The sequence below is a fragment of the Talpa occidentalis genome, unplaced genomic scaffold (assembly GCF_014898055.3).
Source record: "Talpa occidentalis isolate TD23 unplaced genomic scaffold, MPIMG_talOcc4v2.1 talOcc4.7, whole genome shotgun sequence".
Lineage (NCBI taxonomy): Eukaryota > Metazoa > Chordata > Mammalia > Eulipotyphla > Talpidae > Talpa > Talpa occidentalis.
Window position 1 is genome coordinate 105988450 of NW_023605083.1, and position 17331 is coordinate 106005780.

The 17331-nt window shown below is 45.8% G+C and overlaps 1 protein-coding gene across 13 annotated transcripts in view; it reads left to right on the top strand.

Annotated features, from left to right (window-relative positions):
* HNF1B (HNF1 homeobox B) overlaps nucleotides 1–17331 on the top strand; it is an 82427-nt gene that overhangs the window by 51118 nt on the left and 13978 nt on the right. For 2 of the 13 annotated variants that reach the window (XM_037491673.2, XM_037491677.2), the window contains exon 9: nucleotides 4–933. The exons of 5 other annotated variants lie outside the window; for them this stretch is intronic. In XM_037491673.2, coding sequence (XP_037347570.1) covers nucleotides 4–24 — 21 coding nt within the window. In that variant the 3' untranslated portion in view covers nucleotides 25–933. 6 more of the 13 variants (XM_054689280.1, XM_037491678.2, XM_037491672.1 and 3 more) reach the window with 4 other exon arrangements.

Here is a 17331-nt window from a genome sequence, read left to right on the forward strand (position 1 = left end):
CAGTGTCCTCTCCAAGCCTGGTGATGCCCACACCTCACTTACTTTGTGCACAGCAACAAGGACCCAATTTTCCACACCATCACCCTCCAAGCAGTTGTCACGGAAAAGCCTGGTGACCCTAAAGCACCTGCGAGAGGTCCCTGCTTCCTGACATCCTGCTGGTGCCTGGGACAGCCCACTCTCGCCCTCGGGAGGCACAGACCAAAGCCCAGCTTCCCCGCCCTGCAGTATTGTCACGATGCCTCTCCCAAGACGACAAGGACTCCTGTCTGCCCTCGAGATGGGAGACAAGAAACCATGGAAGAGGAAGAGAGAAAGCTGTATTGTGGACATGATGCTCCTTCATCGAACAAACTGATGTGAAAACTTGAATCTGTTACTGAAATGAAGAGAGGAGGACACGTGCGTTGAACTGAGCCAAACACACTGTAAATATCAGCAACTCCTCCCCCATCCCAAATGATCCTGAGTTTTCTTTTAAAGAAGTCAATTTGTCCAATGGGTGTAAACTATAAACTACTGTAATTAAGTGCAATTTCCTCCCCCTCCCCTCTGCCCTGTATATAATACTAAAGTGCCTATTAGTTTTCTTTGTAAAGGTCAGAGTTGAATTTTCAGTGATTTGCCCTCTTTTTCTTCCCCCATGGAGAAATAACCTATGCCGGGGGTGAGGCTCCTTGCCCCTTGCTCAGTCCTGGCCATACGCAGGGACTGGATCTTTTGGACCAACTGCCAGCCAGCTCTACTCTCCTGATATTAAGACACACCTGCAAGTGCTGAATATAGTGTCAGAATAACATCCTCACTTCTGGTAGGGCTAAGGGTTCAGCCAGAACATCCCCCAGAAACCCCAAGGCAGGGAAACTGACTAATAGCACAAGAAAAAGTTGCCCTTTCAGAAAACCTCCCATTAAAACAATTTATTTTATCACTGCCCAGAGTCTCATAAATCTGTCTCTGACACTTCCCCTGCCTCGGGCCAACAAGAACCCCTGGCCCCCGACTCCTCGGAATTTTCCACTCACTCCACTGGGCCCACTGCCGCCTTGCCCCAGTGTCTTCGTGCCAACTTTACTGCTAAGGTAAGAAGAATCAATTTCCCCAGCCCAATGCCATATGGAGGGCATCTGGCAGAGCAGGAGTCAACACATTTTTCTTCCTGCAACGCACAGGAGCAAAGTGACAGACAATTCTTGGCGATGCGGTCTTAGGAACAGGTTAGAAGCAGGAAGAATGCTAGTAGCCTTTCAGCCTTATTTTAAACATTGATTCCAGCTTTCCCTTCCATCCTCTCTCCCTTCTGTAGGGCTGCTAGACACCATTGATGGGCTCTTCTGGGCCCTTCCTTCTGCCCCAGTGCCAGTCTCTGGAGGGATACTAATGGACACTTGTGGTTGAACACTCCACCAGCAGGGACTTTGCCACAAGTTACCCAGTGTTGATCCCAGGAAGAAGGAGGATAGACCCGTCCTCTTTACTGTCTCTCTCTCTCTCTCTCTCTTTTAAGTATAATTGCCCTAGATCATTATGCACAACATAATGATTCGATATTTGTATATGTGAAATGATTGCCTCAATAAGTCCAGTTCGTATTCATTACCACCACATAGTCACAAAAATCTACTCTCTTTGCAGCTTTCAAATATACACTACAGTGTTACTGACTGTAGTCATGTGGTGTGCGTGACATCCAACAACTTTCTTTTTTATAGTGGTAGTTTGGACTTCTAACTCCCTTCTCCCATTTCACCCCCCGCCCTCACCTCCTCTTTTGTGCAAGAGAGTCCTAGTGGAATGTGGTGTTTTGCTTCTAGACAGAGCATTTCTCAGGCAAAGTGCAAACAAGGGAGTTGTGCTAACTAGGCCCTGAGAACGGGTTTTTCAAAATCGCAGTGTCATAGAACCGTGTTTCTCAATCAGGGGAGAATCAGTGGGGGAGGTTTACTGAGTACCCACTTTGTGTAAGGCAGGGATGGATGAATATAGAAATTCTGGTCTCCCTTGTTTCCTCTCACCCCTGGACGATGTAATTTGGACTGACTGAAGTGATCAAAACTCATGGTCGTGCTGAGAAGAGCTGGGGCCAAGGCCAAGCATCATGTGTTGCAAGAGTCCAAGAGAGCCTTGCACTCATTGACATGTCCTACTGGATAGCTCCTGTGAGTTCTAGGAAGGCGAAGGGCCTCAAGGAGACCCTCTATCTGGACTCAAGTTGTTTTGGAGCACAAGTATCTCCATTTGATAGATTTCAAATTTTACAACAAGTTATTGTTACAAGAACCCTGAGAACTCAGAAGGTCTTATTATTCAAGTGGCCATTTCCACAGAGGTAAAAGTAGAGGGGAGTGAGGATGGGCCAGGGAAGTCTCCAGAGACTTTTCCTGAACCAAATTCTATGGGAATCAAGACAAGTAGAAGGTGACACTGGCAATTGGGATCTGCCAAAAAGGTTAACACCTCCCTTCCAACTCAGACAGGGAGCAGGAGGCCCACTGTCTATGGGCCCAACTGGTAAATAAATAAATACCTCCCTCCTTATGGACCAATATTTTTCAGGGTTTCTCTTTATATCCTGAGCCTAGACTAGAAGCTTCCATTTTTACCACAGTCTGTTGTTATTTTCTAAGATAAGCCATGGGGAAGGCAGATTTCATTTTAACATCCTTGGATAAGAAATGAAATATTTCTCCCAAAGGCATAGATAACTGGAGTGTTAGCGGCTACATTCAGGTGGATAAGAACACAATGCAGACAGTCAGGGAGTCTGAGATCTCGGTCCACAGTTGGGGGCAGCTCTTTGATATTCTTTTTGGTGCCAGAATGCCCTGATTAGAATCTGCAACCCCACCACTTAACCCTGTCCTTATTGTCCCACATGAAGTTGGGTGATAATAACAGTGCTTACTGCCTAAGATTGTTTAAGGAGTGAATGAGTTGACACAGTGAAATGCTTAGAAGTGTGACTGGTACACTGTGAGTAGAGGGCTAGGGTTCTCTCATCCCTAAGGGTGACTTCTCACCTGGGCTTGGCTGCTATTTCTACATAACTTCAGAAATTTGGTACTTGGTAAAGAGAACTGCTAATGATGGGTCAGATAAGTATGTTCATTTCTATATTACATGGTAAATCAAGCAGTGAGCCAAGCATCAGTCAGAAAAAGGAGTTCTCGGGCCTCCCCAGTGGCGCAGCGGTTGAGTGCTGGGTTGCGAAGCTGCCCGCAGCCTCTGCAGCCGGTTCAATCCCCAGCTGCTCCCTGGCCCTGGAGGAGGGTCCCACAAGGCACGCAGACCTCTCCTGCCGCCCCCTACTCCCCTCAGCAGTGTACTTCGGTCCTTCTGCCTGCTCTGCTCCCTGCTCTGGCTCTGGTGAATTCTCTCACCCTCCCGCGCTCTGACTGTACCCAGTGCTTGTATAAATAAATAAAAATAAATCTTTAAAAAAAAAGAAAAAGGAGTTCTCAGGAGAGGAAAAAGGCTTGACTGGGTGGAAAGGAGAAAGTAAAAAGTTGAAGGGCCAGAGAAAGCAGGAGGGTGGGAGGGGGTCGTGGAACAGAGCACAGGGGGCGAGGAAGAAGACTGTGGGTCAGGAAGAGGCAGGAGGGAACTTTTTCCCAAGGGAACTATCAGTGCTGATATATGTCCTTTGAATTAAGAATTAAATAAGCACCATTGAGATCTGCAAGTGAGAGATTACCACTTATGAGTGCACAGCCATACATGAAACATCCATGTTTTTTGTCCATCAGACACATCCTGATCACATCAAGCAAGCTGACTGTGTATGAGAAATTGCAACCAGCTAAACCAAAGGGCAGTAAAACCTCCCCCCTGCCGCCCCCCTCCACACACACGTTCTCTCTCTCAGAGGTCATTTCAGCGGCTAGGCAAATACTAGATTGTCAGCCAAGATTTATAACATGACCGTGTTTTATAAATGAATCCTTTGGGTATGTGGGACTTCACATACGCCTGCACGATGCTTTCTTTCCTGGGTGTATGTACAGCAGCAGGTGTAAGTATATGGAGGAAATGCTTTCTTAGGAAGAAAGAACAGAGCAAACACGGGGGCAACATCAAAAGCAGGAATCTTCAAAGTGGGTTTCATGGGGTCTGCCTGTGTATGTTTATGCCAAACCTGCACACAACACGCATACAAGATTTTTTTTTTTTTGGTATTTCTACCTATTTAATTTTCTCACTAGTACATGCTGTTATATTCCCCAAAGGTGTGTCTCTTTCCTGTGCCCTATAGTCCAGATATCCTTAATCAACCAATCATATTGAATTACTCCCAAGTATGAAAGGGATAAAAACACAAAGCTCTTTTTTTTTTTAAGACAAAACAATTCCCTTTATAAGGAAAGCATGCCTGTTCATCTGAGCTATTATAAGGCTTTCTGTGTCTCCCTTTGCTTTAAGAAACTTCTGGTCCTAAATAATGTTTCCCTTTTGTTTGTGCAAGAAATATTTACTGACACCTGCTGTGGGCCAGGTAGCATTGTTCTAGACACTAAAGATAGATCAGTGAGTCAAATAGATTTAAAAAAAAAGATTTATTTATGCATACAAGAGCTGAGGTATAGGCCAGAGGTGGGGTTGGGGGGCAGGGAGAATATTCACCAGAGACAGAGTAGGGAGCAGAACAAGCCCTGGCAGGGGATCGAATTCTTGCTGCAGTGGCTGGCAATAGCTTCCTAGTGCTGAGATTTAACCCCTTGTGCCATCAGGGAGGCCTGAGTCAAACAGATTTAAAAAAAAATCCTTGCCCTCATTAAGTTTATATCCTAGTGGGAGAGACAGGCAGTAAACGTGTGTGTGTGTGTGTGTGTGTGTGTGTGTACCTATCTGCACATCCATATCAGGTGATTTAGAAAATCTATGAAAAACAGCAGGGAAGCTGGAGTAGTCCAACAGTAAGAGGGACAGTCTGGCCAGCAGGTGTGCAGAGTGCTGGAGCGTGATGACAAATGACACAGGTCTTGTCATCATGTGTAAGGACTGTGTAAAGACTTTTGGCTTTTATTCTGAGGGCTCAGGGAGGCATCCAAAAGTTATGAGCAGATTAGGGACACGTTCTGACTTACATCTTGAAAGGATCCCTCTGGCTGCTGAGTTGTAGGGAGGCACCAATAATGACAGCAAAGAGACCCTGGGAAGCCATTGCCACTATCCAAACCTGAGACTGGGAGAGGGGAGTGGGAGGGAGGTGCCAAGAGATGGTCTGAAGATGGGTGCAATTTTGAAGGTAGAGGAATTGACGCATCCGGGATTGCCTGATGGTTTAGCTATGGGGTGTGAGAAAATGAGGCATCAGACATGACTCCGAGTTTCGGGCCCTAAACAAAGTAGGGAATCACAACTGGCGTTTCAGAAAAAGAAAACTGTGCTGTCCGAGCTCAGACTCTGTCTTGATGTTTTATAAAGTTGCACGTTAGAAAGCATCTTGGTAGGATGTGTTGCTGTGAAGTCTGCTCTTATCGGTGCTTCCCTAATGTGATGTCAGTGCTCCCCAGATGGCAGCAACATGACATTCAGTCATTCATCCAACAAATGTTTGAGTGCTTACTACATGCTATGCACTCTTCAAGGCATGGAGAGAAAGGCAGTTAAAAAATGTCATTTTTCCCGTAACATTCAGCGAGGAGGCCAACAACAATAACTAAATAAAATTACAATATGCCAAGTAGTCAGAGATACTAGAACCTAAAAAGAACAACAAAGCAGAGAAAGAGAGTAGGGGAAGGTGGGATTCATCTTTTTTTTTTTTGAGGGGAAGGTTGCTATCTATGTCCTTACTTCCCAAGGCAGTTTTGCTTTGGGGCATCCTGAAAAATAAGTCACCTGAGTCTATATTCCTAATCACCCACACCGGTGGGTGTGGTGTATTTTCATTGCTGCCTCCTCCTCTGAAGACCACTTGTTTCCTGTAACCAGTGAAACAAATCATCTCAGACTTGGTGGCTTAAACACCAGGAATGTATTCTCACAGTCCTAGAGGCTGGAAGTCCAAGATCAGTGTCATGAGGCCCAAACCAAGGCGTGAACAGGGCTATATGTGATCTGGAGGCTCTAGGGGAAAATCTGTTCCAGTCCCTGCCTCCATGGTCTCTAAGCCTTCTCTTTGTGTCAAGTCTTCTTCCTCTAATTCATAAAGATGCATGTGATGGCATTTTAGGGCCCAACTAGGTTGTCAGGTATATAATCTTCCTTAATCATATTTGCAAAGACTCTTTTCCTCTTAAGGTAACATTTGCAGCATCCAGGGATTAAGACCTGATATGTTTGGGGTCATAATGCAGAGAGATTTTGCCACAAGCCCAGAAAAGAGAACTTAAAATAACCATTTATTTTGTACATCTTTTTCAAAGACAGTTCATCATTATTTTGGTAAAACAGGTTGCCTTGCCCAGGAAACATGGATGGTAATGAGGAAGATGCTTGTTTCTTAATCTTGATGAAATCTACCCTGGACAGGAGCCACACTTGCAGAGTTTGAATCAATAAGTAAATGAAAAACTTAAACATGTTATTCATGGTTGTATCATAGAAGTGAAACAACAGGCTGCCAATGTAGTCAGGGTTAACCATTCATCCACCCCTTTGTTCAACTATTAAATATTTACTGCTGCCGTTCAGAGTTGTGGTCAAGAGATCTGGCTAGAGGTGTCAGGCAAATCTGTTTTCAAATCCTGCCTCTGCCATATACTAGCTGTGTGATCTTGGGGAGGTTCCTTAACCTCTCTGATCTAATTCCTTAAGAAAATGGGCTTATAATTGGAATTAGATTTGATGTTAGATGGATAAAACCCTTTGCCTGGTACTTTTAAAAGTGCCAAATAAATGTTAGTTATTAGCACCTAGTCCTTCTGGGACTACAACATGAGACAGTATGAATGGCCTATCCCTACATCACTGAATGTCTTTCCCCAACGAGAATGTAAGCCCTGCAAGAACAGGGACTGTTTGTTCCCAGTCTCTGATACCTGGCACATATTAGAGGCTCTCAGAAAATGTTTTTGGAGTGAATGAATGTGTGTATGTGTGTCATGGAGTTTGCTAGTTTTATGTCTGCAAAATACATACCTACCACTACTCTCTGGGTCCTCCCAGACTTTAAAAGAAGGAGCAAGTCACTGTTACTACTTTCATAAATGGGGATAAGGAGGAAGAGATAAAAATAGAGAGCCTAGATAATGCCCTTGTGGCTAGTGTAGAACTGGGGTTAAACCAACTTGAGCCAATTTGACTTCCAAGTTGGCACTTGAAAGGAAAACCAGCAGCAACAGCAAGCTACTTCCATCTGGAAACAGTCTCTATACCCCATCTGTGGTTGTTGGTAAAATAGGTTGCAAATTTGTTTGCAAGACTAGAAAGCAAACTTCTAAAAGGCAGAAATACTAGGTTATATCTCTCTTTACCCAAGTCTTCATTCCTTGAACTGTGTTCTTTTTTTTTTTTTTTTTAAGATTTATTTATTTATACAAACACTGGGTACAGTCAGAAGTGCGGGAGGGCGGGAGGGTGAGAGAATTCACCAGAGCCAGAATGGGGAACAGAACAGGCAGACCAACGAAATACACTGCTGAGGGGAGCAGTGGGTACGGCAGGAGAGGTCTGCTTGCCATTTGGGACCCTTTCCGGTGGCCGGGGATCGAACCAGTGCTGCAGAGGCTGCGGGTAGCTTCACAGCCCAGTGCTCAACTGCTGTGCCACCAGGTAAGGCCCCCTTGAACTGTATTCTTTGCACATTTTCATTAAGCAAAGCTTCTAAGTGTGGAGGAAAAACACATATTAGATGCCCATTCACTCATTCATCCAACCCTCTATAGTACACTGACTTTGAACCCACTGTGATGGGTTCATGAGCCCCAAGATGCCCTAACAGAGTCTCCAGCCTGGCTGGGGAAACATAAATTAGCAATGCAGTGTATAGGTGTTAGAAGGTGGAGGAAATTCTCTTTGGGTAGAAATAAGAGATGGTTCCTTGGAAGACACTTGAACTGTGGTCTGAAGAATGAGTGACAGTTCACCAGTCAGATGGGGTGTGAAGAAGAGATTCCAGCTTGAAGGGCCACTGAATCCAAGGTAAAATCTTCTCTCTTTTGAGTGCCTGAGACCCCTGCCTGAACTTCACTTGCCCTGGCTCCGTAAATCATGATGTGACATCATGAAATATGTTCTCCAGGCTGCAGGGTCCTCAGGTCAAGGTAATGGGTCACTAGCCAGGCAGTGCCTACGAGGAGTGAACCAGGGCCCCAGAGGTAAGGCATGAGGTAAAGACGAGCAGAGGTAAGGCAGAGGTAAAGCATGTGATGTTTACATTCAGAAACTGCAGAGCCACCAGCTTGTTAAGTGTCATTACGTCTGCAGGTGGAGAGTAATTTTCCTGTTACCCAAGGACTCCTGATCAGATCCTGATTGGTTTGGGCGGAATTGTTTTATGACCCAGAGCTGGGCAGCAATAGATAGGCGATGTGGTTTGCTGGGAAAAAGTTTATAAGGCAGGAAATTGCTTCACTGGGCACAACCATTCATAAGAAACACCTCTGGGAAAAGGAGGCCAGGCTGCTAGCAAATCTAACCCTGGCCATTTGTTTACATCAGCAACAACCCGTGCTCCGGGTTACACAATGTGGCAGCGTCACTTTGAGTGGGGGATCTTTGCACCTTGGAAGAATAAACACATTCCTCACTCGCAGTGGAGTTAGCAGACTCACAGGCTTTTCAGGGACTCTCTTGGAGACTTAATGTCATAAGAAGGTGACTCTAAACATGATCAGCTGTATAGTTTGATTTCCTCCAACTTCAGGTGAAGTTGCCTTTCAGTAGCACGACAGGCTTAGGGCAGAGATTCCCCAAAGGTAAAGGGTGGGAAAGAGTGACAATCCTTTGTCAGGAGGTTGCCAAAGCCACTTTAAGTTTAAGAACATTCTGGTCACTGGTTTGGGGTCATTGGCTAGCCTTTGGGGAGGAGGAGACAGGGATGTGGGTTGTTTGGACATGTTCCAAAGCCCACATTTCTATTGTCTAAGACAGCTGAGAGCTGCGTTCTGGGGCCCAGGGCTTCTAGCACAAGAGCCTCAGGTCTGCACATAACACTGAGCATGCAGGGAAGGGGAAGTAGCCTAAGCCTCCAGAAGCATGGGGTCTCTCTGATGACTTAATGACTGGAGATCCTCCAGGCCAGCTCTGTCTGGTAGAATCAAGAGTCATGCCTGAACCCCACTCCCTGCCCCCCACCCTTTGAAATCCCCACCTCACTCCTGACCTGGGCAGGTGAACTTCAACAGCCCACTTCACCACTAAGGTCTCAAGTTCTGTGTCTGTGAAGGTGGGGAGAATCAGGCCACTTAACTTCACTGCTCTAACATGAAGATTAAATAAATTCATGAATACTCTTGAGTATATTTGCACAGTTAGGGTTAGGTGTATTTGGGACAGTTGGGTAAGTAGGGGGAACTTGGAGGTAAATTTCATTTTAAGCTTTTTTACCTTCATGTGAGAAACTTAAGACAATTCATAGTCACCCAGGACTTAGTCTAGGACCTACTAATTATTTGTGTGCTTAGCTATTAGGCAGAACATTCAAGAGCAGAAGCAGGCAGAGGTGAAAGGCCCTGGGCTTACCCCAGCTGAAACCATTGGTTTAATTCTCTATCTCAATTGCCAGTTCTCTAGGGACCCAAACCATGTCACTCTTCTTCACCATTGTTTCTCCAGTACCTCATACAGTACCTGGGACCCAGAAGGTCCTCTCTAACCTACTATCTTATCAAATGAATAGGCAAATGCATGAACACAATAATGAATGAATGAGTGGACTGTGCTTCTTTTAAAATGTGAAAACCATGGATATAGTGAATTTAGAACAGATTGTGGACTTCAGATCACCTAACTTCTACCTTATCAGATTAAGCAGGCAGCCTTGATTCCTCGTTTCCTTGTACAGATGGAGCAGTCGTGTTGGCAAAGCAAGGAGGGGTATGGCACTAAAGTTCACCATGTCAGTTGCAAGGCCAGTTTCTGACCAAAGACACTTTAGGTAATTAGTTCATTAAGTACCCACTTTAGTTATTGTTTTCAATCCACCAGGATCTCATGCTTGCTGCTGCCCCAACCCTTCTCACATTCTGTGAAAGACATTGCAGAAAGATCTAGAGCCATTGCCTTTGACATTAGGGGAATAGGGTTACTGACTGTAACCCGACTAGCTGCACCAAGACAAGCCCCTAGTGTGTTTCCCTGTGGTCAGACTGGAGAAGTGTGTGGCCAGGGAAGCACAGAATAGCCCCAAGAGTGTTTTGGGATCAAGGGTATGGGTCATGCAAGTGTGCTAGAAGCTCAGTTTAGGGTGAAACATGCGTGTAAACCTGATATCCTAAAAGGCATGTTTCTCAAATTGGAGTTCAGGGCAGTGAGCCAGGAGGTACAAAAACCTGCAGGAAAAAGTAGTTCATCTTCTTGCATTTTCTTCAGAGATAAGTAATTTTAATTTCATTTTTACATAGAAGCAAAGTTGCTGGATAGTGGCAGAAAAATACTAAATGTACATGCATTTTAAAGATAAAATATAGTGCTTCAAAGAAACATCTAGTTTGCAGTGATCTAAACCCCCAGGCACCGTGAGAAATGTGAATTCTGTCTCTCTCACTGGTGGCCTTTTACTGGCTTAACAGGACCAGACAGAAGGTGCCACCCATTGACAGTGCCCCCACTGGCCACACCTGCTGCTGGACCCCTACTCCATGCAGTGAGGCACCCCCCCCCCTTATGAGACAGTGGCACTGGTGCAACAACAGCCCCTCTTATCATCAGGGCTCACTTAGCACCCCAACAGGTCAACTTGCTGCCCTGCTCTGCTCCCCATCTGAGAGGAGGATTTATATCTCCTTATTATCGCCTCTCTCCCCGATGGCCCTCACAGTGATCAGCACAGAGGAGGTTTCAGAAACACGTTGAGATGACCCGGACTCCAGATAGATGCTTCCACCTCCTCCCTCCTGGGGCAGCAGCAGCTTTGACCTCAAATTTGTGGGAAGCCCAAAACAAATAGCATGGGGCACAGCTAACAGGTGTGGCTCTAGTTGGGACCCGATGGGGCAAGTTTCCCTTCCTTTGTTTCCAGGGCTAAAGGGTTGAGAAATTCTTTCTTTTTACTCTTACATCTTTGAGACAAGGATACTGAAATCACGCAGGGTAAAAAGGCAGACATGCAGAGAGTTGGTGAGTCAACAGCTTGATTGACTCTGGAATAGACTGACATCTATGACCAGCGGGTATCTGGGTCTGAGGGTAGCTGCACTAAATTTACTCACTGACAAAGTTGGGTTGCCAAAGCAGATTCCCTGGGATCCCCAGCCCCAGCACCCTCCCCTGACCTCCAGCTGGGTGACCTGACTCCAGCCTGAGCCCCTGAGAGTAGGAATGGCATTAATTTTTTTTTTTTTTGTGGGACCCTCGCCAGTGGCCGGGGAATGAACTGGCGCTGCAGAGGCTACGGGCAGCCTCGCAGCCCAGCGCTCAACCGCTGCGCCACCAGGGGAGGCCCCCAGCATTAAGTTAATTTTTGTACCTCCTACTGCTCAGCGAAGTCCCTGCACGTGAGACCCCCCCCACCTCAGTAAACATTTGCAGGTGATGAATATGACTGCACTCGCCTCTGTCATCCAGCCAGTACTTACGGTCTGTGTCGTCACTGGGCAGTAATACATGAGAAGACACATACCTGTTTCTTCAGTGGTACGTAAGAAGAAACAGTCTCTTCCCTCAAGGGACTCATAACTATGCAGGGAATTCTAATGTAGAAAATAACCCCCGAAAAAGCCATCTAAGTAGAGGCAGCACCAGGGCCCTCCCAGACAATGCAGGTGCTGTCTGCTCCCCAGCTGGGGCCCTCCATAGCTAAAGTGAGGACTTCTAAAGCCATTGAGATGGGCTCGGCCTCCCACAGCTGAGGTCCTGGAGACCAAAGGGAGGGTCACATTTGAAGGGGGGGCCTTCACGATCACAGGAATGCCCAGAGTGGGTGGGCTGGAGGGTGACCTCCCCATCACCCTGTAGGAAAGTGAGGCCCAGCTCACACCTGTTGAGACAGGTAGCTCCCATTTGCACATTGTCCCTTGTTTGCAGAGGAGGAGCAGGGAACTCAGGGGAGCAAGAGGGGCTGGGTCACAACCAGGTGAGCCTCCTTTCCATGGCACCACAAGCATTAGCGCAGAGATAGGGCCGTCTTGGCAGGATTTATAACTCCAGATTTCAAGGTCTTATCACAAACAAGCTCTTTGTCCATCGCAACATGCCAGGGGCATGGGGAGAGGGTAGGCAGGGACAGACCAGAAAGCAGTGTTGGGGGTGGAGAATCTAGTAGAAATGTTCCCATGTGATTGTGGCAATGTAGCATATAGGGGAGGTAATGGGGGTAGGTAAGTTGGAGAAGGGGAGAGAGAGAGAGAGAGAGAGAGAAAGACAGAGAGAGAAGCAGAGTTAGCCATGGCTGTGGCCCAGGCTGAGAGTTAACAAACATGCTTTGGAATATAATAAAATACTGGGACATGTCCGTGAACCAGGCCAGTAGGAGTGTTGTCTTATCCAGGCTTCTGCTCTCTAGAAGTTTCTCTCCCACCCCCAGGTTTCCTCACCCAGTGCATGTTATTGCTGGGGGTATGGTGAAGGGGGTGGGAAGTGGGGATGGGTAGTGTCTCTGGTTCCTAATTTGGCAACAAAGCAGAGCTGCCCCAGGGGAAGGCACATTCCCTACCTGTGCTGCTTTGGATAGGAGGCAGGGAGGCATTTGGAGGAGGGGAAAGGGAAGAAGAGACTCTTAAATGGGACCCTCAGGTCTGTGGACTGACAGCCTTTAGACACCTCTTTCCCTCTTCAAGTCTTCCCTTGATGTTCATTCCTACCTGACACCCCCTGAATAAAAGCTGTTCCCAAGGGAAGCAGCACACTCTGAAATTTGCCCTGAAGCATACCCCCACAGATCATCTGAAAGGGAGGGGACTAAGTGCTTCCTCCCATCACAGGCCTGTCACTGGCTCTTCTGGACTCAGGCCTGGGCTGCATTCTTTTTTTTTTTTTTTTTTGGTGGGACCCTTGCAGGCGGCCGGGGAACGAACCAGCGCTGCAGAGGCTGCGGGCAGCCTCGCAGTCCAGCGCTCAACCGCTGCGCCACTGGGGAGGCCCAGCCTGGGATGCATCCTACTCCCAGGCAGGACAACAGGCTCTACAGAAATTGGAAAAGATGTCACTTGAAGGACCCCAAAAGGTGCCTCCCTCCTGCTTCTTCTCCTGAGACATCAAACATGGTAGGCCTGGGTGGGCGGGTGAAGTTAACAAACACAGCCAGGCTTGGGGGGAGGCTTATAGGCCTCTCCTTCAGACTCCCAACTCCAGCCTGAGCAAATCTGCCCTGGGACTTCAAAGCCAGCTGCTTGTTTGCCTGGCCACGGGGCAACAACAATGCTTTCCCTTTTGACCTAAGAAAGCATCCCTGGCATGGTTACTGGAGGAGCTGGCTTAGGCTCCAAACTAGATCACTGAACCCTACTTAGCAGCTGTGAGGTGGCCCTTCCTGACAGCCCGCCCAGCCTGCCCAAGACCAGACCTGACAGGAACCGTGTCCCCAGGCTGCTGGACACCCCTCTAGAAAGTTGGAGAAGGCAGGCTCCACCCCATCCCAGCAGGGCACAACTGGCCGCAGCAAGGTAGTAGGGAATGGAAACCACAACACCAGGAATCTGCTGCTACCCGTTGTTTCCAGGGACTTGTATCACGCAAGTGGGAGTGTGAAGTGCGTGCTTGTCTGTGTCGTGTCCATAGGCCCTCTGCACCCGTGTGGTGATCCCAGAGAAACTGTGCTCTTGACTCACACTCTGAAAACAAATATTTAGCTTCCTTTTTTTTTCACTGAAGTCACATTAGTTTATAGCTTCATTTAGGTTTCAGATATACAGACTTATTTATCAATATCTATTCAATATATAAACTACATTATGTTGTCACTAAAAGTCAAGTTTTCATCCATTATCATACAACACACATTTACGCCTTTGTCCAATTTTCCCACCTGCCTGCCTGCCCCTTCCCTTCTGGGGAACCATGATTCTGCTCTCGTAGTCTAAGAGTTTATTTTTGCTTTGTTTGTGTATGCATATTTTTTCTTCATCTACCACATGTGAGCAGAGTCATATGGTTTTTGTCTTTCTCCATTTGACTTATTCCACTTAGCAGAAGACCTTCTAGATTCATTCATGTTGTTGCAAAGGGCAGAATTTCATCATTTTTTTCTTTGTAGCTGAATAATATTCCATTGTGTATATACACCACACCTTCTTATGTCCTTCGTAAGCCCCATTGCATTTACTTATGAAATACACACAGAGCAGTTCAGAGAAAATATTCCTTCAGGTGCCTATACCACCCACATTTAATAAAAGCTAACATTTTGTTGATGCCATCTTGATCACTGACTGTCGATGGAGTACCCCACTCTTAAATATGAGTAAACTTCCAGGATCACCAGACTCCTAAGGAAGCAAGCAAGTAGCAAAAAGCCACTTGGAGAAAATAGACAGGGGGATAGGAGAGCCATGTGCATAGATGATTATGTCTCTTTTTTATTTTCATATTTTTATTTGTTCCAAAGTCCATCTGCAGTGGTACCAGAGTGGTAATCTGCTTCAGAACTCTAGGGAGAACTAGGCAAACTGGTTCTGTTAAATGACACAAAACTGAAAATGCACTGAATTCAGGCCCTCTCTTGGTCAACTTCCATCTGATCCATGAACCTCCCTTACAACATTCCTGACAAAGGGTAACCAGTCTTACATCTGCAACGATAACAATAGCAATAACAACAACAATAACTAAGCTTTACTGAGTGTTTACTATGTGCCTGGGTTTCAAGCCCTTTGCCTATATCATCACAAGTCAGGTCACGGCAAATTTGGACTGTTCTGTCTGTAGAAAGTTCAGAGAGGACTCCCAAACTTCCCTCCTGATACACCTTGGAGGTCTATTAGCTGAGGGGGAATGAGGATTTCCATCGTGGAATGGGTTACCATGGAGATTATGGGAAGACAGGACTGGTGTTCAAGTATTACATGTTTATTGTCATATGGACTGTCTATTCTGGGCTCTAAAGCAGTAAGGTTAGGAATAGTTAACATTTATTTAAACACATGCTTACTTTACATGCACTTATCTCACTGAATCTACATAAAACTTTTTTTTAACAGATGAGCAAATTGATGCTTTGAAAGATTAAGTAACTATTTTAAGGTTATAGAGCTAGGAGTAACATTCGAAGCCAGGCAGTCTGACCCAGAGGATAAGCTGTCAACACCACCAGTCTGCACAGGTTTCAGAGTTAGTATGTTTCTGAAAAATCACTGGGAAAATCTCCAAACTGAGAGTGAGAAGATCTAAGCTCTGTTCCCTCTTCTGCGACTTACTTTGTGAGTTTGAGCAAACTACTTTCCTCATTTTCTTAAATAGGAAGCTGGAGAGCTAGGCTAGATGATCCCTAAAGCCTAGGTCTCACTTTGATAATTTATGTTCCAAGTTCACGGTATCTATCTATAATCTTTTCCCATATGGGACATGCCCAGCATAACATTTCTTGGGGCATCCAGTTAACACATGGAGATGATGATGATGACGATGGTTACGATGATGAAGAAGAAATGTAGTCATGCAGAAGTGAATGAATGAAGTGGAATCTTTGGCTTTTTTTTTTTTTTTTTTTTTTTTTGTGGCAGAAGGCTGTCCTGGTCACATGTTCCTGGAGTAAGAAAGGGTTCTCATCTCACTTTTCAGTTTCAGTTGCTTTTTAACAGTTGGCCTCAAGTCTCCCAAAATAAATAAATAAAGCCGCTTCAACCCCAGGGTTTCCTCTCAAGGCTCAGCTGTAGGCTAGAAGCAGAAAGTGAATATGCACAGAGTGGCCAATTAGTTTGCTGAGTGCCCTCATGACCTCTTACCCCTGCTGGGCCACCCCATCCATTAGCTGTCCTCTTCCCCCTCCACCCTCCTCTTGCTCAGTTTGAATCCTTGTCCCACCATTCTCTTAAACATACCCAGGCATTCAGCCAGCGGCTTCCACTTTCTGTTCTTTTGTCTCCTCCCTCTGTTGCCCTTGTTGCTAACCTGGTCACCACTCCTTGACCCTAGGCTGGGTCCTTGCTCTTCCTGGGGATTGGGGAGGGGAAGTATTCCAAGGTAGGACTTGCTGGGAAGAAGAAGGCAAACTCTTGCTTTTCCTTTCTGCTTGGGTGTCATTCTACAAGCTTAAGTTTTGATCCTTCTCCTCCTTGGAAGTCCCTGTAAAGCTTTCTCTGGGATGATGCTTTCTTTCAAAGGCAAATGTTTTGAAATGCCCTGTGGGATAAGGTAGGTTCCTTTGAGATGTTGGCTATTTTCTGAGGTTGGAACTGTTGATTAAAAGGAGAAAGGTAGTTCAGGATTATGGGTATGTAAGCAACTATAAAAATACAAAGCAGGGACCTCCCTGGTGGCACAGGCAGGTGAGCATCGCACTGTGAAGCTGTCCGCAGCCTCTGCATTGTGGGTTGGATCCCAGCTGGCCAGGGAGAAACCCACATGGTGTGGCAGACCTCTCCTGTCTCACCCACTGCTCCCCTTAGCAGTGTATTTCATCAGTCTGCCTGTTCTGTTCCCCGCTCTGTCTCTGGTGAAACCTCTCGCCCTCCCGCACATCTGGCCTGTACCCCAGATCTTGTATAAATAAATAAATCTTTAAATAAACAAATAAATAAATAAATATACAAAGCAATCATCAAAAAGGATAATTAACAAATTCATTTTACTGCTCTTGAAAAAAAGCCCTCTAGGTGTGGATTCCATCTGCTAGCTCTTTAGAATTCAGCTCAAAGAGCAAAGAGCAAAGGGGCTGGTCGTGAGTTTGTTGGAAAAGGACAAACACTTGGGAGGCAGATCCATGGGATTTAGCCTCTGTCCTGCCACTGGCCTGGTAATAATAGAGGCTACTGTTTTCTGAGTACATCCTATATGCCAAGCACTTAGATACGTCATCTGATTTAATCCTCATAATAAGAGTTAGATAGATATTATCAATTATCGTCTCCATTTTACTTAAAAAAATGAAAATTAAAAAGAAAACTATTTGCTCGGGGTTATAAAAACAGTATATGGTAGAATAGGAACATGAATGAGGTACATGTGATTCCAGAATTCTTAAATGTAAGTTCCATATTTCCTGCAAGTTATAATATACCTAAGTTATTTAATTTTTATGAGCTTTAGTTTCTTCACCTGTAAAACAATCAATGTAAAGCACCTAGTAGCAAT